We start from the raw sequence: 26,084 nt of genomic DNA, 5'->3' as shown, positions 1-26,084 counted from the left end.
CGGCAAATAATGTGTTACAAATAGAAGATTATTAGTACTAATGGGATGTAAGCGGAACTCATATTTTACTGTGAAATTGAGAAAGGCAAGAAGTTTTTTGCAACGACAGCTCCTACGTAAAGCAACTGACTCGACTGTCCAAATCCGCCAAGATCCGCAGTTATATGAAGACGATTGTGGAGCCCTGCGACTTTTACTCTTACAGTTGCGGAAGTTGTCCCGGATCCACCCGGCCAACGATGTCCATGCCCGGGAGACCAACGTGGAGCAGCTGTGGGTCAACACAAAGCTAGCCATCCTAGACACGGGTAATTTAGATATTTATGAAGTTGGATGCATACGGGATTCTCCTTGCAAGCGTATTTGACTATCGAAATACCTTTTTTGACCAAGTAGCACCACCTCACATCCTGGCCAACTATATTTTCAATGAGCTCCTAAAGCGCTTCTACTACGAAGGGTCCGGTATCAGTTGTCAATCAGTGTTCCAATCGGGTCAGAGAAGTATTCCCCGAGCTCCTCGAATACATGGCCCATAAGCATTACGGCGATGAAGCATGCGATGGGGCTCCATTTTATAAACTAGAGTAACCTATTTACTGAAATAAAGTACAAAGTCTTTGTGTTTTGCTTTAATAGAGTGCGTTGTCGTTGGATTTGCTCTTTTATTACTTGGTTTTATATTTTAAATATAGTTTAATATATGCAGCTATATAATAGTTATTTAAAATTTGAATACTACGGCTTTGTCGAATTATTTATAATCATTATAATTATGCTTTTGCCTTTAAACTAAGAACTTTAAACTAGTTTTTGTTGTGTTTGCTCCGCTTTCGTTAGCCAGGATCGTTAGCGAATCGGTCTGTTATTGTTTGCTACTCTAAAGTGCTAAATACGTATATTGTTAATTTATGAATTATACACTTGAAACAACTTCGTGCGAGAATTGTTACGATCGTTGATTAGGTGTGTTTTTTTAAAAACTATATAATACAAAAAGTCTTGGCGTTAAAGTATAAATTGTTTAAACAAAATAATTAAATTATTTTGCGCTGGTTTACAGTTTCCATTTGTTGGTTTCTTCTCTCTGTCACACACACACACACACACACAAACACACACACACACAGAGGCACACTCACGGACATACATATTAAATAAATTAATTAAACATTTTTGCTGTTTGTACTCAAAACTGCATCGAGCCTGCCAAAAAATATCGCTATCCAGTACAGTATCGAATCGCATTACAGTTTGGCCTTTCATAAGAAGCCCATGTCGAGGGCAGTGAAGAGGGCGCGAATGTCGCTGTGGGCGGAGATGCGCCAGAAGGGGAAGTTCATGGCCTTGGCGGCGGTCTCCTCCTCGTTCCCATCCCCAATCACCACGTAGGTGCTCTTGCGCCCGAAGCGAGTCACGATCCGCTCATAGCAGGTTTCATGGCCTAATCGCAAAAAAAATGGAAGAAAAACTGGTTATATCTCCGTATCGATCAATCCATATCTCGCCGCCTTCACTCACCGATTTTGTGCGCACTGTAGATGTTCTCGATGTTGAAGATCCCGCCCAGTCCGAAGAGCAGGACCTTGGCCAGCGCCGGGGCCAGTTGCGTGGAGGTGACCAGCACGTTGACGCAGTTCTCGCGCTGGGAGATCATGCTCAGGCACTTGAGCGCCAGCGTGGCCCAGTTGTCGGTGGCCACCTCGATTTCCGAGCGGATCTGCAGCCAGGCCTCGCGTTTTCCGGGTCCCAGCAGGGTGCCAACACTGCAAAATGGAAGAAAAGGAATTGCTGGTTAGTGGGGTTGGACAACGTCTTATGATATCTTAAAACTATAAAGGCCTTATGTTCTTTATTATCCTTCCTATTTTATATTTTTTTGGTTACGTGGGTTTGAGTCTCTTTTGTTAAATTAAAAACACTTGACATACTGTCAAAGAACTTATAGTTATTGCTATAAATAATATTTAGTTTCCATTCCACTGATCTTTGATATTAGTGTTGGTATAAAAATAGGAAGAAATGGTATTTTATCCCTATCTGAATTGAAATAACTTATTTAAGAATGTTCTTACTTCACAACACTGTTGATATTAATGGAATACAAGTATTGAAGGAATGGCAGTTCCGCCACATAATCGATCTCAAAAGTGAGACAAGATCGAATTAATCTTGAGATCTCGAAACCAAGATTTGGTGTTATCGGTATTCAAGAAAATCGACTTTCATCTCTTTTTCAAGATAATTATACCCGTTACTCGTAGAGTAAAAGGGTATACTAGATTCGTCGGAAAGTATGTAACAGGCAGAAGGAAGCGTTTCCGACCCCATAAAGTATATATATTCTTGATCAGGATCACTAGCCGAGTCGATCTAGCCATGTCCGTCTGTCCGTCTGTCCGTCTGTCCGTCTGTCCGTCTGTCCGTCTGTCCGTCTGTCCGTCTGTCCGGATGAACGCTGAGATCTTGGAAACTATGAGAGCTAGGCTATTGAGATTTGGCGAGCAGATTCCTGAGCTTCTTACGCAGCGCAAGTTTGTTTCAGTAGAGTGCCACGCCCACTCTAACGCCCACAAACCGCCCAAAACTGTGGCTTCTACAGTTTTAATGCTAGAGTAAAAATTTAAACTGAAATGAATTGTTCTCATCAATACCTATCGATTGACCCAAAAAAAAGTTTGCCACGTCCACTTTAACGCCCACAAACCGCCTACAAACTTCAAAAAATCGTAAATATGAACGCGGATATCTCGGAAACTATCAAAGATAGAGTATTGGGATTTCAGATTTAGATTCCGTAGCCTTGTACGCAGCGCAAGTTTGTTATGCGAATATGCCACGCCCACTCTAACGCCCACAAACCGCCCAAGCCTGTGGCGCCCACAATTTTCATGCTAGATTAAAAATTTTAACTGAAATGTATTGGTCTCGTCAATGCCTATCGATTGATCCAAAAAAAAATTTGCCACGCCTACCCTAACGCCCACAATGCTTAAATCTGTCTTCCGCCGGTAGGTGGCGCATTTAAATCTCGCTTTGCTGCTTGCATATCTCCATTTCCCTTTGGTCCCTTTAGCTGAGTAACGGGTATCTGATAGTCGAGGTACTCGACTATAGCGTTCTTCCTTGTTTTCTCTTGAAAATCTAAGTCGAGAGTACTTTCGTCTTTGTGTTAAGAACATTTTTTCTTAAATAAGGATTTCTTAATAGAATTAATTCTCAAGATGGCTAAATCTCGAAAAACTAACTTAAGAGTACATTCCTCTTGCTTTCAAGAACGTTTCTTCTCAAATAAAAATGAGATGAGTTCCAAAACTTTGCCTTTGCTCTTAATTTTTCTGGTGTGCCCACCCTTATAAAGTTTGCTTTGCTTTGTTACTCACTTTCCGCGGTAGCTGTTGTAGATGTCCTTGATCTTCCGATAGCGGAAGGCCAGCTTGCGCATCCAGTCCACCCCGCCCCTCACCCCGGTGGGCAGGCATAGATTGGGCGGGGCACCGGGCGGGGTGTTCGTGTGGAACCCATCCGTGGCGAAGTTGTAGGCGCTCAGGTCCTGGCCATTATCATCCGAGCTGACATCATCGATGTGCACCTGGTCGCACTCCTCGATCTCATTGAAGAAGAAGTGCGTGTCGGCCATGTTGAAGACCATCTCCTCCATGCGGAAGGCGATGGTCATCAGGGAGCTGTGGTCTTTGGTGTATCGGTTGGCATAGCTGCCCGAGAGCAGCGTATGGAAGATGATGAGGGTCTCGTCCAGATCCCAGACGAATACCCGCTCCGGTGGCTTCACCGCCTCGCTGTTCCCAGTGTCGGAGGCAGTGCTTCTGGTGGGACTCGGCTGCTGGTGACGCCTGCCACGCGCCCTTCCCGTCTTACCCGTGGGCGTGGTCTTGCTGGCTGCCACGCCCCCCGATCCCGATCCCGCCGTGCCCACACTACTGCCGCCACTGGAGTTCAAAGCTGCCGCAGCCACATTTCCAAGTGGTCCGATACCGGAATTAGCGCTTGGCGAGATCGGCAGCGGGGAGTGCGGTGAGTGGGTTGTCTGGTGCACCGGCGTCGTCGAGTGGGTGTCCGTGGGACTCTCGGAGAGATTGGAGGAGGCGGCCACATGGAAGCCGTGCCCATGACTGGCACTCGAGCTGGGCGAGCTCACCGCATACGGCGAGTAGTTGGCCGGACTATAGTAGTTGCCATACTGCTCGTTGTAGTAACCCCCATAATCCTGCTGCCCAAAATTGTTGTATCCCGCATAGGGACTACTGTACAGCTGCGAACTGTTGTTGCCACCTCCTGGATAGCTGGGTGTTAGGTAAGCCGCCGCTGCAGCCGCTGCTCCTGGCTCCATCTTGGCCTGCCTGGCCGCCGTGGCAGCGGCATAGGGAGTTCCATAGCCGGAGTAAAATGGTGGCGGAGTATACTGCTGCATGCTGTTGTAATAATAGTAATCATGTTTCCCATCATAAACAGCTGCTGCTGCGGCTGCTACCGCCGAGGAGTTGACAGCCGTTGCTCCTCCATCCAGGGGATTGGTGGAGGAAGTGCATCCATACAGATTCGAGCTGGCCACCGAACCACCGTTGTCCAGCGTGGGATGCACTTGTCCTGGGCTGCGGGACTCCGACTTGACCGCTGCACTTGAGTTAGTGCTATCGTGCGTCCAGTGCGACATCACAGTTGCTGCGCCCACCACTCCATCCTCTCCAGAAACTCCTCCTCCGCCGGCACCCCCTCCTCCTCCTGCCTGTTGATATGTGGAGAAGCTGCTGCCAGCGGATTGGGAGAAACTGGAGGCTGCTGCCAGGCTGCAGCTGCTCGAATTCACATTCGGATTGGCATTCCCATTGGAGTAGTGGCCACTCAAGGAGGCCAGCGATCCTATTGTTGGCTGTAGAGGTTGGCTCTGCGGTGGAAGTCCCAGGGGACTGCACTGACCGACCACGCCCCCAACACCACCACCGCCTCCGCCCCCACCGACACCCATGCCGGCACCGGCGCTACTGGGTCCATTGCTGGCCAACACGGTGCTGGGATGGGATTGCTGCTGTTGCTGTTGCTGCTGCTGCTGTTGGTGCGACTGTTGCTGCTGGGGTTGCTGTTGCTGTTGCTGCTGCTGTGACAGATTGCAGAGGCTGCAAGGAGATAAGATAAGAGGGGATCATTAGAGGGGGTTGTAATTTTAGAGGGGTGTAAAGTGTGGGAATGTTGAAACACGCAACTAGGGCAACGAAATAGTCTTAATGTCGTACTTAAAATTTGGCCAACTTAACCTTCCTTAAAAAACACAATTATATTACACTAAAAAAAGGATTCGACATGAATATAGGAAAGTTGAAGTCAATGGTGATTTATTTTAATGTATTAGAAAGCATTATTTTAACTCAGTAAATTTGCATTACTTAAAAAAAATTATTCTTTAGGATTAGATACTTTTCTAATTTATAGATAATTTATATTTACTTACAATTTATAAGATGCAGGTCGATCAACTTTTTCCTATTTTCCATTCTAGTATAAACTAAACTTTAATGGTATCGAATTAATATCATTAATAATATTAAAAATAACCTACATGTATTTCAGGTGAACACCAATTTATACGAATCCAATATATCCCTTGACAAGTAAAAAAATGTGCTTACATTAAAACCCGTTTTCTTAATTTATAATTCAGAGCGGCTTATCAAAGTATTTATTTTTGGACTGAATTTTAAACACAAAATATATATAACTACATTTGATTTATAAATAATCCAAGTCTGAAGCAAAAAAAATAAATCACCAATTTATACGAATCCAATATATCCCTTGACAAGTAAAAAAATGTGCTTACATTAAAACCCGTTTTCTTAATTTATAATTCAGAGCGGCTTATCAAAGTATTTATTTTTGGACTGAATTTTAAACACAAAATATATATAACTACATTTGATTTATAAATAATCCAAGTCTGAAGCAAAAAAAATAAATCACATTAAAATGAATAATAAATATAATATATTATATTTTGAAGACTGTAGTGTCATTTGCTTGGCTTGAAAAATGTATAGCTATTAAACATCGTATTACAATTTTTGATATATGTTTAAAACATATATATTACCTATACAAAAACTTTATTCTGTAAATTCTCAATTAAATATAAATATCACAAATAAAGAAAAGGTTGGGGGAGTGACTTAAGATCCAAAATTAACAAGAATCGGATTCTGAATTCAGTAAAATGTGTAGGACCCACAAAATACAAATGTACATGTACGTGGACTTCCCATTGTGTGGGAGAGACGAAAAACAGAACCTTTGGCTCGTTAGGGGAACCCATAAAATAATTTCCAATAATCTTTAAACAGCCATTAAATTAACGGCACGTTGTCGTTGCTTGTTTCGTTGTTTTTGGTTCCCTGCTCCCTTTGTCCCAAAGACCGAGTCAAGTGTTTCCCCGTCGAAGTCCCGAACCCAAGAGCTCTTCCAAATCTTGTCAAGTGTTATAAATATTTTTCTACGATCTCGCCGTTCTCCTCTCTTCCTGTTTACTGGATTCACTGGGATTGAGGATCGTTTGAAATCTTTTGAAATCGTTTCGGGGCACTTGAGGGTCTCTCGATGGGTTCGCATTTTGGTGGCATGTGCGGATTGTCCCGGACAAGTCCCGTTGCCTCCTTTGGTGACCTCCCCACCCCCTTTTCCTGACCATGTGTTCAGCAAATGTTAAACTCCCTTCAAGCGGCGACAAATATTTTTTTTATTTTACGATTCGTGTTTTGATGTTTCTTTCTGTTCTTCGGGCATTATTACTTTTCAAGTACGACAAAATAAAGTGGACAAATTGGAAAATCTTAAAGGGCTCACTAAAAATCAAATAAAACCGAACACCAATGGAAAATTAAATAAATCACCGCAACGAGAAAATCAAAACATTGAAATATGTTTGGGATTTCAAGGGGAAAATTGGGGAGACAAATGGAAAAGTAATTCAATCCTTTCCAATCCAATTAAGTGAAGTTTCCCTAGCTCCCCAAAATAAACCGCTATGCAATCAGCTGGCAGCTGAGTATACAAACAAAAATTAACTTTTAAGTGACAATTTAAAAGTGTGTTTTGATTTCCTTAATAAGGCTAAGCTTACTTGAAAATATCCACTGTTTTAATAAATTGGATTCGTAAAAATAAAATCTAATGAGCATAATTATTTAACAACCCTATACTTAACTTTAAGGATTCTTCTGTCAGACTTTTCTTCCTACTTATCTCATATTATCCCCAATTCCCTAACATCCCCCATCTTGCTTGGAAAATATTTAACAATTTTTCATAATTTTAATAGGAAGGTAAATTAAGTGCCCAATTTCCAAAGGAATCTGACACCTTGAGATTTTTTCTACCCTGGAGAAGGGGGACATTTATCTTGCTGCCAGACAAAAACTGGAGGAAAATTGAAGAAGGGGGAGCAGCTGGTAAAAAAGGGGGGAAAAGCATTTTCCAGCGCGTGCGCCGTAGAAAGGGGAGAGCCAACCCAAACTTTTCCTTGGGGATCTGCTCTCCGCATAATGACGTCGTAGCCAATGGGAGATTTACGCAAATTATAATGGAAATTATTAAGGAGGAAGACAGAGGGTGGGAGTAAAGTAGAGGTCTTTAAGACTAAGCCGCAACTGTTGCCGCCTTTAAGCCCCTTTTAAGTAGTTGGACCTGGACCGCCTCGAATCTCTTCGGCCATTTCCAGCCCCTTGGCAAGTGTTAAGTGCTCTGACACTTTTCGGTTCGGTGCGGTTCGTCTTTTCTCTTTTTGTTTTTCGGATTTTGAATTTTGGATTTTCAGTTTTTGGGATCTTTTCTGTGTCACAGCTGAAGCGTGGACGGAATTCTTTGAATTTCTGCCGGGGCATGTGTCAGGTTGTGCGGGCCACATGCAAAATATGTACGTTTGTACTTCCCATATCCCAACGACCCCAGCCCCTTTTCAATCGAAACCAATTGAAGATGGTGCGCCCCTTGTCAAGTGCGAGGGATGTCCTGTCCTTTCTGTTACAAATTGTCTACGCTTACAGATGGAAACCCCGAAAAGATCCCTTGCAAGGATGTTTTAAAATGGATCTAAAAATGTACTTTAATCTCAATAACATTCTAATAATATTCACATTAACCAGAAATTTACAGTGCGCTCTTTACAAATCTTATAAATCTTTAATAATGCAGTTTTTACGTGCTAACACAAATATTAAAAGCAATTATTGATCAAAATGGTTATCATTTCATTAATATTATTTTATATCCCTTAGTATTCCTATTAACCGAAAAATATGATATATACATATATTAAGTAAACCTTTAGCAAATCATTTAAATTGGCTTAGATCCGTAAACATAATTGACAAAATTCAATAAAAATTATTTCACTGATCTCATAATATTTAGAAAACAAATTTGTAATTTGTTTTAAAAAATATATTTATTTATGCAAACTAAACTATAGTATATTGTTAATACCACTTAGACCTACCGGTTGCGTTCATTTGTATCCGTGTGCTCTGTCTTGGGACGTTTAACCTGAAAATATGCCAAGAAAAACACATTAAGTTATTAAACGAAATATGCCAAAGGGAAATGAATATATTTTGATGGATTAGCAGGTATTACGTAAAATCTGTCAGGCGGCTTTTGGCTGGCCCTCGAAAGAATTTGTTTATAAACAACTCCCCTCACTCACACCTCAGCGTCTGGAATCGCCCTGCTGAGCTCGGCATTTCTATTTGGGTTATCCAGTTATCCAGTGCGAGTGGCGAAAGAAAACAGCCAATTTTACATAATTCGCAATCGCCATTTGCTGCTGCGCCAAGCGAAATTCACGGCTCGAGCTTGTGCGTGGGAAAAAGTTTATTCTGGACAACCACTGGCCAAAATGTTACGGATGTTCGGCGCCATTTAAGGGGAAGTGGGGGGAGATCGGCCGTACATATATATTCACAAGACCAAGCAGCAGGTGGCAATGGATTTCGATAAGGATGTGACAAGGCACGGAAGGGCCCATGGGAAAATGCCTTGAATAAAGCTTAAGGAGATAAGAGAAGATCTTTGGAGTGCAACAAAAAATTAAAGAAGCTGATTATGCTAGAGGTTTTTAAGGATCCTTAAGATTTGCAGTGTGGTTATAGCAAATTATAAAGTATGTGTAAACTAAAGTATGATATTGGATATGTACCAACGAGCTACAAGTTTGTAATGTCAATGCTCTCGTAAGAAAAGGAAATTAAATTTAATCTTATTTTTATTTCTAAAATATGGAATACATCCAAAAAATATTTGGCCTGAAGCTTAGGATTTTGTCTTTAATGTCTGTCATTTAGTAAATTTACTTTATTTGTTTAAATTTCTTGAGGAGTGTATTCTATGTAATTTCTTATTATAGAAAGAAATGTCAGTATACCCACGAATATTTTATGGTTTCTTTATTTGTAAATGCCCATAAACACGGGCAGTATTACAACTGTTTTAGAAGACTTTAAAGCGAGTTCTTAAATATAATAGATAATAACTTTAGTTAATATTTTAATACCTACCCCCAAACGACACATACTAACTAGAAATCATAGTTTGACAAATGCCAAAAAAAAAAAGAAACCAGCTTAGGGAAGTCCATGGAGAGACATTTATGCAAATCGAACGGAAGCCAGATAAATCGAAGGCGGACAGCCCAGGTGCTGGAATTTGTGAGCACCCCTCCACCCCTAAAAAACAACCAAACAAAAAGCTGGGGAGGGACAGGACAGAAAGTTGAGCGGCTTCGGTTGACAGCTTCTGCCGTCCGGCGAGATGACCACACGCACGCACTGTCCATCATCCGGTGCGATCCCAAAGGGGGCAGGATGCGGATGCGATGCAGATGGCGGTGCCAAGGGGGACAAAAGGGGAGGCGGAACAGAAAGCCCAAATTTGTCGACGGGCCAAAAGGAACACGCGCATGCGCAGCGGACAAGCGGACAGATTGCCGAACGGTAGCTTTTCGACGCGCTGAGCATACGAGTCGCGAATATCTGCAGGGTTGCGTGCTGCACGAGCATCCGAATTCAAATTCATGCCTGGGTTGTATGCAAAAAAAAATGATACACTGAGGGGCGAGGAGATCAAATCCAAATGCAACCTTTTACTAAACTAATTTATGGCACAAGCTGACAACGTAAACATTAACACAGACAAGAGTCGTGGAGGAGGGAACTCGGAGGATGGAGGCTAAAGGCTGGGGATGTGTAGTATAAAGACCTGTTTCTGGGCATCTTTAACGAAATTCCTGTGATCGTAATCTCATTGTCTCTTCTGCTGCTTTAGAAGAAGATTAAAACACACAAACACACGCACACTCACTCTCGGCCACAAAAAGCAGGCAGACAAAAGACAAGACAAGAAGACGGCGACAAATTTTTTATTAACCCGGCCCTAAGACCCCGAAGACCCCCTAGAACCCCCTCGTAAACCCTCCAGTCCCGCGATAAACATCAAAATAAACAAGAGGAAAATTTGTTTCTCCTCGTGGCCCGGTTGGAATGGGTATATGGCTATATGGGGGATTGGGACTGGATTTTGGACCTATCCCATGCACCTTAACACTTTGGCACGTTAATTACGTTTGGGCCACAATCGTGGTAGTATAATCAACAATCGCCAAGTGTCAATCGCAGTGGCCATAATCAATATTTCGACTCCTCCCCCACAGCACCCCCTTTCAGTCCAAACATCCCATATATCCCATACACATACGTATACAGATGTGAGTTCTCTTTGTCATAAATTACATGCAGCGCGTATTGTCGCAGTTGAATTATGGCGTGTTAATTTTTACGATTACGGCTTAAACTTAATTAAAATGTGATTAATGCCGCTGGCCGGCCGAAGCCCAGCTTTTGGCTTTTGTGGGCCAGGCTCTTTAAATTCCCATAAAGCCGGCACCCAGACCTGCTAGAGTTGTAATTTATGCTCTATTAATATTTCGCCTTAACCATCCGCTTGACGTTCGTCACGTTTCTGTTTCTGTTGCTGTTGCTGTTGCTGTTTCCTTCGATCCCACTTTGTCTTAGCCCAAGTTGAGGGACCCGACCCATAAAACCCTGTCGCTGGTATGCTGTTCCATTAAATCACCGGGAAACGAACTTTGGCTGATCTGGGCCACACTTTGCATCGAAATTCCAGTGAATAAATGGGGTCATTGATTGGTTACAGAAATGCATACCATCCGCATCTGCATACAAAAGTCATCAAAAAGTTGGCAACACTTTACATCTATTGGGTGTATTTTTAAGACCTTTAAAACCCGACTTGTTTGCTTCATTACCCACCGCAACCAAAGTTAAGCCGATTAATGCGATGTAATAAAATTGTGGTCAGGTGCCCATAATCATTATCCCCATTAACGATTTTTTAACAAAGAACCAGCTTTGGGGTCTTTAAAACGTTTTTGTTCTCAGGATAGATCTATAAAACTAGTAATCCTCTATAAATGAGGGATATACCAAAGGGGAGATGTTAAATTTAAAACATTTTTACCAGTGTATTTGCTAGATTTACTTTTCCAATTTTATAATATCGAATAACATCTAAACACGACTTAGTTGTCAGGCTGAACCAGATTTATACACGAAGTGTGCTATGATATCATGCCGCCTAATAGATCACCTTAAACCATCCTAAACTGTTGTTCGTACATATTTTAAACTTCAGGCCTAATAAATAAAGTCAAGCTATCTTGCATTAGAGTTTAACTTTTTGGTAGGATGGTAGTCGTCTCGTCTCAGCTAGGGGAAGCCCCACAAAGTAACCACCAAGGAAGCTACCCGCCTTGTAACATCCATAGCCATAATCATAACACTAACAATAACAATAACCGACGGCACCAACCACATCACTTTTAAAGCTTCGCGAGGAGTGAAAATGCCAACCATGAGCAATACGACTATTTGATTACCTTTGGCTCGATCATTTTGTCAATTAATCCGCATCGCGGGGCAGCGTAGTTGTATGGCATTAGGGTGACCATTATGTGGGATTGCGAAGAAAACTTTCACTAGGAACACACACGCGGTGGTAGTGCCGATTCAGGTATATAATGATATAGGTGTTTCTATATATTGTAATGATGTTTTGAAATCAAATGTAGCAATACGTTTGTCGAGTCAGAACTAACGAGGAGTATCTAATATTTCGATAAACTGCTGCTTCGGGCGGATCGACCGTTCCCGTAGCGCTCGCTTTGAGTGGCTCGAATCGACTGAACCACCGAACCACCCGACTTTTCTGGCTCAAGGCAGAGACGCCGGCAGAGGCCTCGGCGGCAGCGGATTGAGTGGAAATCCCTGCATTGGATTTGTATAGCCATGGTGTTTCGGTGCTCAAAACGAGTTCGTGAGAGCAGTACACACTCGGGGCAGCCCTCTCACTCGCACCTCTTGCCGCAAACCGCTCCTAGACTCCGCCCATTCCCATTCCCCCAAATCAGAGGGCCCATAATATAGTGTTGGTGGACCAAGGGTGGGTCGAAAACCACTTTTCCCTACATAGCTACATGGCCCAAAGTTTTTATTATCTCTCTCGAATGCGGGCGAACAATGCCCATTGTGGATGAGTTTTTGCCGCTGGGCAAACGCCATTTGAAAAGTGAGTTTTCCATGTGCATAAATTAATAAATTAATCCCAGCACATTACACAAATTAATAAACTAATCGGATGAAGTTCCGCTGGGTGTTCAATAGAAACCGCCAGCGATTTTATGGCAATCGTAAAAGACCAAAACGAAAATCTCGGGTAATTCAAGACGTCTAAAACTTATTGGGTTCGGCGGCATTTCGTGTTCAATAGTGGATCCGTAACTTATTGGAGAAGGAGCTCCAAAAAAATCAAAATGCTTATGTAAGACGAGCCGAAGTGTGCTGGGCATAGTCTAACCGATACGCGATATGGGATATCTGATCTCTGGACGGACCAGCGAGTGCCATAAACAAATTGGCATCTAATCAAAATCACAGGGCCTTCTGTGTGCAGACGTAAATCACTTTCGATGGTAATTGGGTGCCATGAGCACAATGGTGGAGAGCCTCTAATGAGATCTAATTAAGGATGGCGAGTGCTTAAACAGGATGGAAACCAATTGAAGATTAATGGGAACACATTTTACGGTTCAAGCTAGCATTAAGTTTATTGCAAGTTCTTGTTTAGTTGTTGAGAATTACCACACTATGTCGAAATTGGCAGTGGTTTAATTTATTAAACTAAGGCTTTTACCATTTCTTAGAATAACTTTAAAAAATGTTTGTTATTTTAATCGAAAAGTTTGCACTTAATTAACAGTACTAAAACGAAAATTGCTTGTGCATCTATTCCAGGGATGAAACTTGTATGTATTAAATGGTTTTCCGAAAATTACCCACAACTGCCACTTTTATATAAATGCAATCTATAAATGAAATTTAATAACCAAGCCAATATAACTGAATAAAAAATGATTTAAAGCCTATCTTAATCTAAGTTTATTTGCTGGAAATAAACTTTAAGAGTTAAGCCTTCCAAGCAATTAACGCATTCATATTTATTTATGGAACAAAACTGTCTCCTCCGAGTCCAGACAATTGATTCGTGCAATAAACATTTTATATTGATTTAACACTTAATTTATTGCCCCAAACGCCTAAACAAAGACTGACGTAAATGTCCAGATCGAATTACAAGTAATCAGAAACAAGTGCAGTTAAGTAAATATGCGACTCATATGCCAAGGAATTCTGGCAATAAACTTATCATTATTCAAGCTAACAGCAAGTCAAGATACAAGTAAAAACAAAAGTGTAACTAGAAATTTGATAATGGAATTTTGAGAGGGCTTTTCAAAATGAAAACTGAGCAAGTCCCTGAAAATGTAGGGGGTGGACGTAGACCCAACGACCTCATGGGTTTCTTTTTGTAAGGAAGTGATTCGCTGAGTTGGGCATTAAATTTGCTTTAATCGCTTTAGCACGATCGTGAGACAACATGTCGTCAATTATATCTACGATGATCAACGTAGCCCCTCGATACCCCCAATCTCTGGTACCCACTCGGAGGGTCTTCTGTAAACAAATCTGCGCACAATTCGCTGCATTTGCAGATATTTCTGGGCTCTTGCCTGTTTGCTGAGACTGGCACATTTGTCGTGGACCGGTTGCCGATCGTCCGGCAGCCACCATCCTGCAGACCATGGTCTCCCTGCAGATCCAGTATACCATTCCCCCCTATACCATTCCCTGCGGAACTGAACGTGCTGATCGTGCGACTGCTAAGGCCTGCTGCACAATGGAGAATCGCCAGAGTGTTTAAGATTTACGTTCAGTTTTGATCGGAACGGACCTCCCCGAGTGTTGTATTAATTTTACACACAGCACACAGCCGAGGTGGAAGTGGGGGCTAGTTGGGATCATGGCCTGTTGCCTGGGCGCCATTTTAATGCAAAAGTTTTAACACCTGAGTCGAGCACATTTGTTGCCATGTTCGCATTCTTACAACTTGATCTGGGCTTGCGACTCTGTTCGCTGGACATCTAGATAAGGATTTGAGTCCGGAACATTGGATTGCTTGTTTGTTGTCATTCCATTGGATTCCCAACCTGGAGCTCAAGTTCTCCGGTTCAAAAGTCTTCGAGGAATGCGTCACTCTATTGGCAAGCCCGCGAATTGGGTCAGTTTTTTTTCTATACCATATTATGCCATGCTGATTAGGGAAGTTTCACATTTGTCAGCACATGCCAATGGTCTGAGGCATTCTTCCCCTAGAAAAAAATGTTGCTGAGCCATGGAGATCTGACCGCATTTATAACGTAGAAAACAAAACGATGAAGGAGCTGAAAATTGCAACAAAATTCGTACTTCGAGTGCATTTACTGGCACGAAACAATGTCTATAAGAGTTTATTATGCAGATTTATGTCTTAGGGTTTTTTCGTTTTGTGGCCGAGCTTCTGAGGGGAGCGATTTGAAAAATCTTGAATGAAACGGTTTGGTAATGCAAAATGCTTCATAGACAAAACCAAACTGAACTTTCCTTGGTCCGGTTTCCACTTATTTACTTCCACAGAAACTTGCAAAATAAATGAAAAAATCAACAACAATTTTCCAAGGTATTGCATTTCCTATGGAAAACACATTTCCCACTTGTACAAATATTTATAGGGTAACCCCAGACGATCAGCTGTTCCAGGGATCCCATATCAATCGAATTGATTCGATCGTAAATCATAATTCACACTAAAATGGTGTTTTCTATCCAGCAGAGCTTCAGGCACATTAACCAAATATATATAATTTTTTGACGCCGCTATTTTATGGTCCGAAGCTCATTAAAGTGCGCATAGGAAACTACTGTGCGGGTTTCATAAAAAAATATGGACATAAACTTGGATTTTATGAATCAACAAGGCCGGAGGGAGTAGTTCTAAAAATCGGAAAACAAAGCGAAACAAAGACTTGGACAGTGGTCTATATGTGGGCGTTTGGTTGGGTCTTGATCCCCCCGATAAGAAAATAACAAAACAAAAATAAACCGAGTCAGAAGTTGCACTTGCACCATAATGACGCCTCCAGTTCATTATGATTAAGCCCATTATGATGGCCACCAGGGTCGGCGAGAAACGCTTCGTTTATGCTTTCATTCTTGGGAAAAATTATGCGGAACCTGTGTTCGAGTTCCAGGCACGTGCCGATCGGCGAGTGATATAAGTATAACTGCAGATGGTGGGGCAGAATCGCCATGGTGACCTAGGCAAAACAAACATTGGTCAGGAATTTCATTAAAAGGTAAAGCCGAAGCCCAAAGCCGAGCAGCTACTATGTGTGTGTGTGTTCTCTTGGTAACCAGCCACCCACCCATCCACATCCGAATCCACCATCTATCCACCATATAACCATACCATTACCACCACCCATTCCAACCTGCTGGCGACTGGGCCACCCACCGAGCGAAGTGTGTCGCCTGTCACTGCGAATGAGCATCAAAACTCCGGCAGAATGGATTGGATTGGACCGGAGCGAATCGGGGGGCGGAGGAGTGGGTAGGGGCGGAGGTTTACCTGTGGGAACGACTCTCTAATTAAATTAATTACGTGCTCTCGACTAGCGCGTGTCAAAACGCGCAGCGACCGAACAACAAAATTAAATACTCACGCTTCGGTGGGCTCTAATCAAATGCGCCCTCAAGTATGCAATGGAAACATATGCTTTTACCGGGCGGACTTTTGGATATACGGGGTATGCTCGACTGGGGTGTTTTTAGGGGTATTCCTTTGGCAAATCTTATATATTATCATAGCGTGAAAAGTATGGGCTAATATTTAACTGTACAAGATCTTGTTAATATTGAATTTTGTAGGAAGTTGATTAGTTTTTTTGGATCGGAACAAAATTGAACATTTTAAAATATTCACAATTTTTAATAAGTAGGCCATTCGTTGGTTACACTCATTAAAATGCTCAATAAAAGTTTATTAAGATTACTTTAAACCATCTTCTTTATATCTTCTTTATTCTCAACATGTAACATATCTCAGCGTAAAAAAAGTTGTTTCGGTTTTGAACCGGTTGCTCTCCAAAAATTACCAGAGCCTTGTAGTTTAACGGTCATGCACAAACGATTTTCCTTAGTGCTGTCTTTTTTGATTACACTTTTATAACAATATATATTTTCTACATCTAACTTAAGCTAGAATTTTCCGAATTATGATAAAACTCTACTTCCTTATCAATTTTTAATAAATTCGATGATAGCCTGTTGATTTTCTAAATATTTCTACAGGGTATCCTGAAGTCTATGCCCCCAAAGTGTTCCGCCAGTTTAGCAGCGTTGTTCCTTGGGTTAACCGTTGGCAGGCCTATGAAATTGTGTTGCCAACCACTCTCCATTCCAGTTCAACAACATTGAGGCATCGCTGACAAATTGAATTTGTAAACTTGTCCGCCGGCAACAACAAATCATTGGAGACCCCCAGGGATGCTGTTTCGGTTGCTGATTCCGATGGCGATGACGATGACGATGCCGTTGCCGTTGCCATATCCGTCCGGAGTACGGACTGCGGACCACGGACCTCGAGAGAAGGAGACGCCCGAATGCGAATGCCATGGGACATTGGTAATCCTATACCTATACCCTATCCATGTTACCCTCCTCTGGACGGACTTTCTAGCTCGGTCTCAGTTCGCCGGGTTCCGCCCGCCCACTTTTCTTCCACCCCATACCATTCCCTACCATACCATACCATGCCATACCATCCCATCATCCCATCCTCCCACACCCCCACAAACAGTTGCGAAAGTGATGTGAAATTGTAGACCCGTTTTCGGGCGGTTGGGGGCGTGTCAACGCAGTTGAGAAAAAAAACACGCATAAGCACAATTATTAACACTTATTAATGTTGAGGTTTCCATATATATGGCACCCCAGGGCTTAAATTAAAGTCATCCCGAGTGCCAAACAGCTGCCTCAAGTGCCGCACTTGAGCTGATCTCAGGGGGTTGCAATCAGTATCGGGGGGTTGAGTGGGGTTGGGGGTTGATGGTTGGCTTTGTCCCTGTTTAAGTAGTCATTAAGATTGAGTGTGGATAAGATTTTTTCACAGCTGGCCGTCGGCCGTCCCCTTTGCCAAAACACGCCGCCTTGCAATTAGCCAACAACCTTTGACTTCGGCCCAACTTCCTTCCTGGTTTTCGGTTCAGGGGGATCCTGCCCAGAATCGGAATCAGGGGTTAGCTATTGACAGCTATTGTCTTCTAATTAAACAACAATGTTGACCTATTCTCAAGATGTCACGGATCGGGTTCAACATAAAGTTTCTTTTGGGCTAAAAAATCTTGGCAAATTATTTACACCGTTTTTACGGAAAATCGGTTTCTTTGTTTGTTAATTAAAAACTTTGATTGCCGGCAGAGAACAACCCTCGAAGAAGTTTTGTCTGCTAACCCTTTGAGTTTATCCCCACAAGAAGTTGCTTGTTAACCCTTTGAGTTGGTGTGTCTTATCCTTATGATGCAACCCTTCTTTTAAAAGAGTTACATTGATGTACAGACAGGACTGTAATTTATAATTAATGTAAAATTTAACGATGATGTTGAACGTTCCTTGTAATTTAAATAAGTAAATATGTTTTTGGAGCAAAATTAAGTGGTTAGTACCGCGGGTACTAAAGCAGATATAAATTATATATTTTTAAGAGTACATTTTTTAGGGGATACATCCAGAGCCCAAACCGTAACACCAAGAACAAACCAAAAGCGAACATAATCACTTATATCAGATATGTTTTCAAGTAGCCCCAATCAGCTACAAAAAATATGTAGGACCAAAAAAATCATTATTATACATACGATATTATATTTATATCTCCAAAAACGGAGAACCATAGATATTGTTAAATTTAAAAACGTTCCGTTTAGCCTGTACCTTATAATAAGTTTCATATCAAACTGCCTGCCAATGAATCCACTCCGTTAAAGACAGAGATTCCACTCTGCGGCGGATGGCGAACCACAAACTGTGCCAACTGTGCAACACTTGGACTTGGGCAACTGCAACTGGTAGATGGTATACAGCAAATGGCAACGGCAACGGCAACCGAATACCCTGCTGGCCTATCGGTTACACTTACACCATATGTGGCAGCCCTAAAGTTGCCGGGGGATCGGTTTCATCGCTCAGACCTTGGCCACATTTAACTTTTGCGCTGCTGCTGCTGCTGCTCAACAATTGTGCAAAAATAGCAAGGGAAAATGTAACAATAAAATGGATATAAAAATGGCAAATAGTGATGATTTCCGTTAAACTTAATTACGGCAGAAAAAATGAACGACAAGGCCGGACGGAAAAGAAGGGAAGTACGTATAATATTTCCAGTTCCGATGAGAGAGGCAAAAGCTGAAACGCGACCAACTGTTGATGATGGAACAACTTTCGGAAGAGGGAACAGGTGCTCTATGGAATCGATTCGGAAACGTTGTTATCGAAATCGGAGGATGGTGACGGGATCTAAGCCCCTGGACCTGAACTCATAATGCTTCCATCCCCATCCCAAGCACTTTCATCTCTTTCTCCGCCCCTTTAGGCGATCCCTAATATCGAATTTCGCTTTACCGCCTCGCCAATCAATGGACGAAATGTGAATGATTTGTTTGTTGGCATTTTGGCTGCCAATTGTCCGGACTCCGGAGGCTGCTACCGCTGCTGCACTTTCCCAAGCCCCGAAGAATGGATGGAAAAATGTGCAACGAGGAAATCTGATATTTTTTTGTGAGACAGCCTGGAAAATTGCTATATAGGGACCGGGGGCCAGGCAAAAAAAAAATTCGTGGTAAAAAATATGAAAAAATCTAAGAAAAACTGTCACGACTGCTAACGAGTAATGCTATCCCCGTTCCACTCGAAGTCAAAGGTCGCACAAATTTGTCTCGGAAAAAACCGCTTAATTGGTAGGGGTTTTTTGGGTGGAATGGGATGGGGTTACGAGGAGGGCAGCTGCCTGTCTGCGCCTTTGACTGACAACAGCCACACCTAAGTGAACCGAAGAAGTCGCAGATGTAGGAGTAGGAGTCCCGAGTACCAATCCCCAACAGAAGTCTTATCATAGCTCCATGCTGTCTGTGTCTGCCACTTGATTGAACCGGAAATGAGGCGCAAGTTTTGTTTTCACAGGCTGCGACCACTTGACCCCGCAGCCCGCTGGCAGTGACACTGTAAAGGAGAATCAAAGTGAACCGAATCGGATACCGAACCCCTTTCCCCTGTTTCTTTTCCCTTTCTGCCCATCCAGCAAAATGTTTTACATCAATTTTTCGGTTAATGTGCGCTGCCACAAGAGGCAGCATCACACTTACCCCAACTGTCAAATAATTATGACAAGTTCATTTCGTCGCACTTTCGCTCATTTGTTTGGCTCCCATTCGCATCTATTTTTTCCCAATTTTAACAAGAATTCCTGTAAAACTCAGACCCGGATCCGGCCCCACCAATTACCGGAGCGTTGCAAGATGCTCGGGGGCTTTTGATGTGACAGATGTGTGTCCGTGTCGCTTCTGAGGTGTGATGCTCCATCTATATGGTGTATACATATATGTTTTACGAGTAACACTTTTGTCTCCGTGATCTATGATCTATTTTGGCTGCTTCTTAAAAGTATGCTATGATTTTTGGTAATAATAAATATTTTAATTATTGTACTTATAAAGTAACAAAATGGTCATAAATCAATAATTTTATTCAGATAAAATTGAAATATTTATATTGAATGTTAGTGATTGGCCTATATTTATCTGTTATTCATTAAGGGTGTGGGGTAAAAATTTAAAAATATTACTAAATGTTGCTCTAAAATATTATATTCATAAACCAACCATTTCGTTCTTAAGTTATCATCTATTAGAAATCAATTTTGCTTACACAACCTTAGCGATCCATTCCGAATTATTCATAAACCAACCATTTCGTTCTTAAGTTATCATCTATTAGAAATCAATTTTGCTTACACAACCTTAGCGATCCATTCCGAATTATTCACCAAATGGTGCCCAGGAAAGAGTTTCGTACTAAATTTAGTTTACCAATAGATATCTATAGAACTATGGTAGCTCAAAATATGCTGTCGAAAGTGACAATTGATTGCGTACAGACGTTTTGTATTTGACTGGTTTATTTCGGGTTGTGCTACCATTCAAATTTAGACCAGGAGACAACAATGAGTCATAAGACTGGAAGGCAGACAAAGCAAATCCCTCTCAAAATGGCCACAACAAGGTACAAATATTTGCAATCATTAGAGGGCATTAGGGATCGGAGTTTAGAGGAAAGAAAGGACATCCATCAGGCAGGTTGCTCTAATTTTCCGTTCCACATCTTCATCTGCTGACAGGCGACATAAAACAGGATAAAAGGGACTAAGCAGCGTCGCCAGTTGAGCGGATTATGGGATCTTTTTGGCAAAACTGGAACAAAGCAGGTCCGAGGAGGGCCTAAGGGATAAACCTTCTCCTCCCTCCCATTCTGGCCCTTTTCCAGTGCTGTAATGTAATTCAAGTATGATGCATGCAAATTTATGCCATAAATTCTGCGGTTTAGCCTTCGGATATGACGTCATATTCAGGACTCAGGGCCGATATCAACAGAATTATGTCAGGCGAAAAGCCAGCGATAAGCCAGCGAACGTGATATTTTTATAAAATGTATTTTTAATAGGAAAAGCGAAAGAATTTGTTGAAAAGTTAAGCTTGAAAAATATGTACAATATAAGTAATATAATATAATATTGTGATTAATAATTATTTGAAAAATACTGTTCTTTACGAAAAGTAAAATGATATTGCAAATCATTTTTAAGAGAAGCTAAGTAAAATTAACATTTAAAATGTATATATTTCTTTGTCTTAGCAGTCCATTTCTTTATAATTTATAGATTCGTTAAAAGGCTTTCTATGCGAACTTTATCGAATGGTCGACCTGGTTCTGCTATGTTTAAACCCCTCGTAAAATACGTAAATACGAAATAAGACTATGAATATTAATAAATACTTTATAAGGCTTAAGAAGAAAGATATATACAGTTTGGGAAGGATGACTTTCTAGAAAAATCCTTGAAATTACTTCGACACCAAATCAAAGTGATCGAGAACATCATCATCGAATTCCAAACTCGTGCCAGTCCCCGGGAAAAGCTGCCGTATTGATCTCGAAGTTTGTTTATTGACTTTGTCCCGACCACTGGCTACTGAAATCCCGCTCAACTCAGCGCTGACGAAACTTTCGAGTAAACAAACAAACAAGTTCATTTGTTGGGGCGGCAAAGGCCCAGATAAATGCCTCGATTTCAGACGGTAACAGGTAGGTAGGTAGGTATATCCCACTATATCCGAGTATATCCATTCCAGACAGAGATAGATGCACTTCCTGTGCCACGCCCCAGACAAACATTTGCCATTTAAGCCGAAGGACAAAGCGGATTAACCAAGGGGATGTGGAGATGGAATGCTGGGAATCACAGATTATGTTGTAAAAATGTCGCCGTACCAGAGGAATAATGCGATGAGCTTCAGGGAAATATATATATATAGTACACCCCCTACATTTAATTTTAATTTTTGGGACATTCCCAGGGCGTGGCTGAAATGGAGCAGCCAAGCCACGAATTGAAATTTTACGTTTTCCTCGAAAACCCGCAGAGCCAGAAGTCCTGCGGGCAAAGCAAATAAGTTGGGTTTTGGATGAGATGGTATGAGGGGGTTCTGAGGGGCTAAAGGACCCCCCTCCTGTCCCGCTCATGCCTGCATTGTTTGTTGTTTTAATGGCGAAACGAAAAGCGCAAGGCATCTGCACGGCGTCGTCCTTTTGTACATTTTGCTGCTCCTTTCTGACTACTCAAATTTCAATGAAATTATCCTCACGGCATTTGTCTGCCATCTCTTTCTCACTCTCTCTCATATAGCCCTCTCTCTCTCTCGTTCCCTGCCCAACAACAATGCCGAATAAAATGTTTTTCGCTGAAATTATTTGCTAATGGCTCGTCCTTTTTTGCATTCACATTTATGAGATTTTTTCGTGTTGTCTCCGATGCTGTCAACTAGATAACCAAAAAAAATGGCGGCATTTGACGCCTTTTCTGTTAACGTTTTTAGCTTTCTGCCTTCTCTCCTTTTACCCATTTCCCCGATTTTCCACCCATCGATGGCAGCCATTTTGGCAGGAAAAGTTCTTCTATGTTTGCCTTGGCAACGAGACAACAAACATCGTAAATTGCTTTGCCCAAAAAGTTTGCTCAAGTTACGCAGGATGAGTTGTTTGCGAGGGAGCTGTCTGGGTAACGAGGGAATTAAATGGAAAGGACTCGAGAGGAAATCGGGGTTCCTGGGGAACTGTCAATCAAAACGGGGCATTCGTCAGAAATTCCGATCTACAAATCTTTCAGTCTCGTTCTCAGTCTTGACCTAGTGCCTTTTCGAGCTGATCCTGATCCCTTTTGCGGTTTTATTTCTGGTCAAATGATTCCCATTCGATCGACAGGATATCGTCCTGTGGCCCTTTTGTGCGCACTTAAGCTGAAAATTCCCTTTTGACTACTGTCTGCATTGTGTCCTGCGTTTAAAGGATCAGCACTGGGCAAATGCGCAGTAGCATCTTTGATTTCTTACAGTTCACTGTGCAGCGAACTTATCTCTCGCCATCAACTGCTACCATTTTAACCACTCGTAGCTGGAAAGGACGCATTAAAGGATAGTAATTATGCGTATTTCATGCGGAAAATATAATTGGGAGCACTCGGAGTCAGGATTGAAGAGAGTCCTAAGATTTGGCAAGGATTTCGTTTTGGCTTTGTCTTGGGTTTTAATTGGGAAACATAAGTAGTGCGGGTTTTGCAATATGTGGGTGGCCTAAGAAAATATCAAGGCGAGAAAGGAATTTTTAAATGATTTCTGATTGAAGAAGAAAATCATAAGATTTACTAGAACGCATATTCAACATTCAATATAAATAATTTGCAATTTGCGTGATTTTCAAACGTTAAGATATGGACAGACAATTGATCAAGAAATACCTGGTTTTAAAACTTTAAAAGATAAGGTCTCAAAAATAATCCAGATCTTGCAAATGTACTTTTTAAATAACATTTTTATTTAAATACTATTCGAAATAAATAATTTCTGGCCATTTTTGACTCTTACGCAATCACAAGAATATTAATTCTATATCACGAATGATTTTAGGAGCTATAAAATGTACTTCTTTGATGCGATTGATTCCCAAACATTTTACGCCATTTCTAAAACTATTTCTAATTAGTTATAGAAACCTCTGAAAGTCATAAAGTCAGGCAAATAGGAGGAAATGGGAACATATAAAACAACCCAATCTTTGGAAAACGTAAAGATTTCACTAGTATATATCCACATAATAACAATATATAGTATTTTATATTTTTCTAACGCTCCACTCACTTTGTAGTAATCCAGCGTTGAGAAGTTTTGATAGCACGGTACATTATACAACATATTCCAAGTGTTGTGGCTGCTCCTGTCGCTGCTCCTGCGGCTTTCGAAGCCTGGAACTGCGTATCCTGGCAGAGTGGAAATGTCAAACGGCCAACTGGAGGGATTTCATTTCCATGACAGATGCCTTGTAGGTATTGAAGATGTACTTTGCAGACAGGATTAATTATTCACGTTCGAAATGCACACACAGATCGATGTTGTAAATGTTGAAATGCCGATTGCTGATTGCTAATTGCAATTGATTAATTAAGCCTATTTCGTTTTATTGCAAGAGGCGCGCGACACAAACGAAAAAGCGATGGATGGACACTGAATTGCGTTAAGTGAGCAGTTCCGTTTCGCAAATTAATTTGTGCCAAACGAATTTGAACGATGTGAATTGTTTTTTTTTGTGGTTTTTGAATGTTGCAGGGCCGACGGGTGAAAAGCTTCGTGGTTTAAATTGGGATATTGTGGTCCGCTCTCGCCACGAATGTCACATAAAGCTGCGTGTCAACTGATTCGACTTTTGTCGAAAAGCGCTCATCGCAGGGGTCTCTCGATCGCAAAGCTGTCGACGTCGTCGCCATGCGGGTTTCGAGTGAGTTATTTGGGGTCTTGAGTTTTCTCGAGTGGTAGGGCCAATCAGAATCGGAGAACAACTGCCCTCTCGCTCGCTCTGCAGTTCAGTACTTTGAGTGAGTTTCCTCTGCGAGGGCGGCGCATCAGGACTCGCTTTCCACTCAAAAACCCAACCCGTCGTAACGGAACATTTCAGAAGGGATGAGCACCGGAGACAAGGATATGTATAGGTCCTTCCATTGTGTTCCGAAAACAAGTTGGCACCTCTGTAAATAGGTAATTGTGATTTCAAAATACTCTTATTATAAAGTTGAAACCATCTCCAGATAAAAATAGTAAGGGATTTGAAGATAACTAGGGTTTAGGTTTTCCAAAACATTTTACTTAAGTGAGATTCAAAATTGTCTTAAAATATCACTTTATATGGGTTGATCATTTTTCCTTAAATCGTTATGTCTTCATATGATACCAATATTTTGGGATCAAACTTATGAAAACCTATATTATTATTTTATTTTACTCTTAGCACTTACAGGATCAAAACATTTTCGATTCGAAGTTAAGACCACCTGAATTTCAAGAATTCCAAAACAGGGTTGGCAGCGCTGCTATCTAAGTGCTAGGGCTTCCTGGAAGCCCTTCTTCTGGGGACCCTTCCACGAACGCTTCAGGCTCTGGGTCTCCTTTTTTCCGATCCTCTGGCTAACCCAATTTTGAAACACTTGATTGGGCGCCAGGCGAAATGTCAACTCGCATTAGCCTGACCAATTTCGGGATATTGCGGACAGCTCCAAGCCGCTGGTCTTTAGCCAAAAATCACAGTGCAGACTAGGAGACATACGGTCCGGTTCGTCTCCTCTTTTGTTCGATATTTTTTTTAATTTTGGGACTGGCGTCTGGACGACGACGACAACGATCTTGGAGCAAGTTATCCCTGCACGGCTCAGCGCATCGCGACAGTTGTTAACGTGTTTAATTAGCCCTGCAAAATCAATGAATTGCGACAGTAACAGTTAGGCTTAACAACACAACAGTCCCCCAACCCCCCCAATCCCCGCCCCTGGGGCACTCCCTGGCCAAATATTTGTGCAGCCATTTTGAAATGTCCTCCGAGAAGGACGAGGAATATCCTCCCCCGTCGGCTGACGATGATTTTCAGACGCATGCGCGCGGAAAAGCACTCAAAGTGGATTTCTGCCGTAGGAGTGGGATGTTGGTGTTATATGGGCGTGAGCAGGGCGTGTTCCTAATTCCATCCGACTTTAAGCTGTAAACTACAGTGCGGCTTTAAATTGGTTCCTGCCGGAGGGGGATGCGGAACGACTTCCTCTAATGAGTTAGATAAGATGGGCTCGGCGCGATTTGCAAATTAAAGGGAAGCGATATCATTAGTAAAGCGGATGTATTTAAATAAAAGTATGGGTAGCACTTCATGGCTTATTATTAATTGCAATATTCATTTATTATAATTATCCTCGAAACTACTATGAAATAA

General features: G+C 41.8%; 1 protein-coding gene across 2 annotated transcripts; it reads right to left on the bottom strand.

Annotated features, from left to right (window-relative positions):
* Positions 1-628: 628 nt before the first annotated feature.
* Positions 629-24,512, bottom strand: LOC119547963 (developmental protein eyes absent). Of its 2 annotated transcripts, none has more exons than XM_037855014.1 (5): positions 23,975-24,512; positions 8,504-8,550; positions 3,384-5,135; positions 1,522-1,766; positions 629-1,444 (listed from the first exon to the last, which is right to left on the bottom strand). In XM_037855014.1, exons 1-5 carry the CDS (start codon positions 24,026-24,028, stop codon positions 1,263-1,265), a joined length of 2,280 nt encoding a protein of 759 aa, XP_037710942.1. In that variant the 5' UTR covers positions 24,029-24,512; the 3' UTR covers positions 629-1,262. The 2 variants fall into 2 exon arrangements, with proteins under 2 accessions (XP_037710942.1, XP_037710941.1); XM_037855013.1 differs by lacking the exon at positions 23,975-24,512 and adding an exon at positions 11,957-12,246.
* Positions 24,513-26,084: the final 1,572 nt, after the last annotated feature.

Source organism: Drosophila subpulchrella, chromosome 2L (assembly GCF_014743375.2).
Source record: "Drosophila subpulchrella strain 33 F10 #4 breed RU33 chromosome 2L, RU_Dsub_v1.1 Primary Assembly, whole genome shotgun sequence".
NCBI lineage: Eukaryota > Metazoa > Arthropoda > Insecta > Diptera > Drosophilidae > Drosophila > Drosophila subpulchrella.
Note: the sequence above shows the minus strand (reverse complement) of the source record. Positions and strands in the feature narration are given on the sequence as shown.

Excerpts from the sequence above, each read along its gene's own strand:
- LOC119547963 (XM_037855013.1), bottom strand. The coding sequence starts at position 12,028 with ATGGTCACCCTAATGCCATACAACTACGCTGCCCCGCGATGCGGATTA. Across the intron at positions 8,551-11,956 it reads ACAAAATGATCGAGCCAAAG|GTTAAACGTCCCAAGACAGA; the intron begins GTAATCAAATAG and ends GCATATTTTCAG. Across the intron at positions 1,445-1,521 it reads CTACAGTGCGCACAAAATCG|GCCATGAAACCTGCTATGAG; the intron begins GTGAGTGAAGGC and ends TTTTGCGATTAG.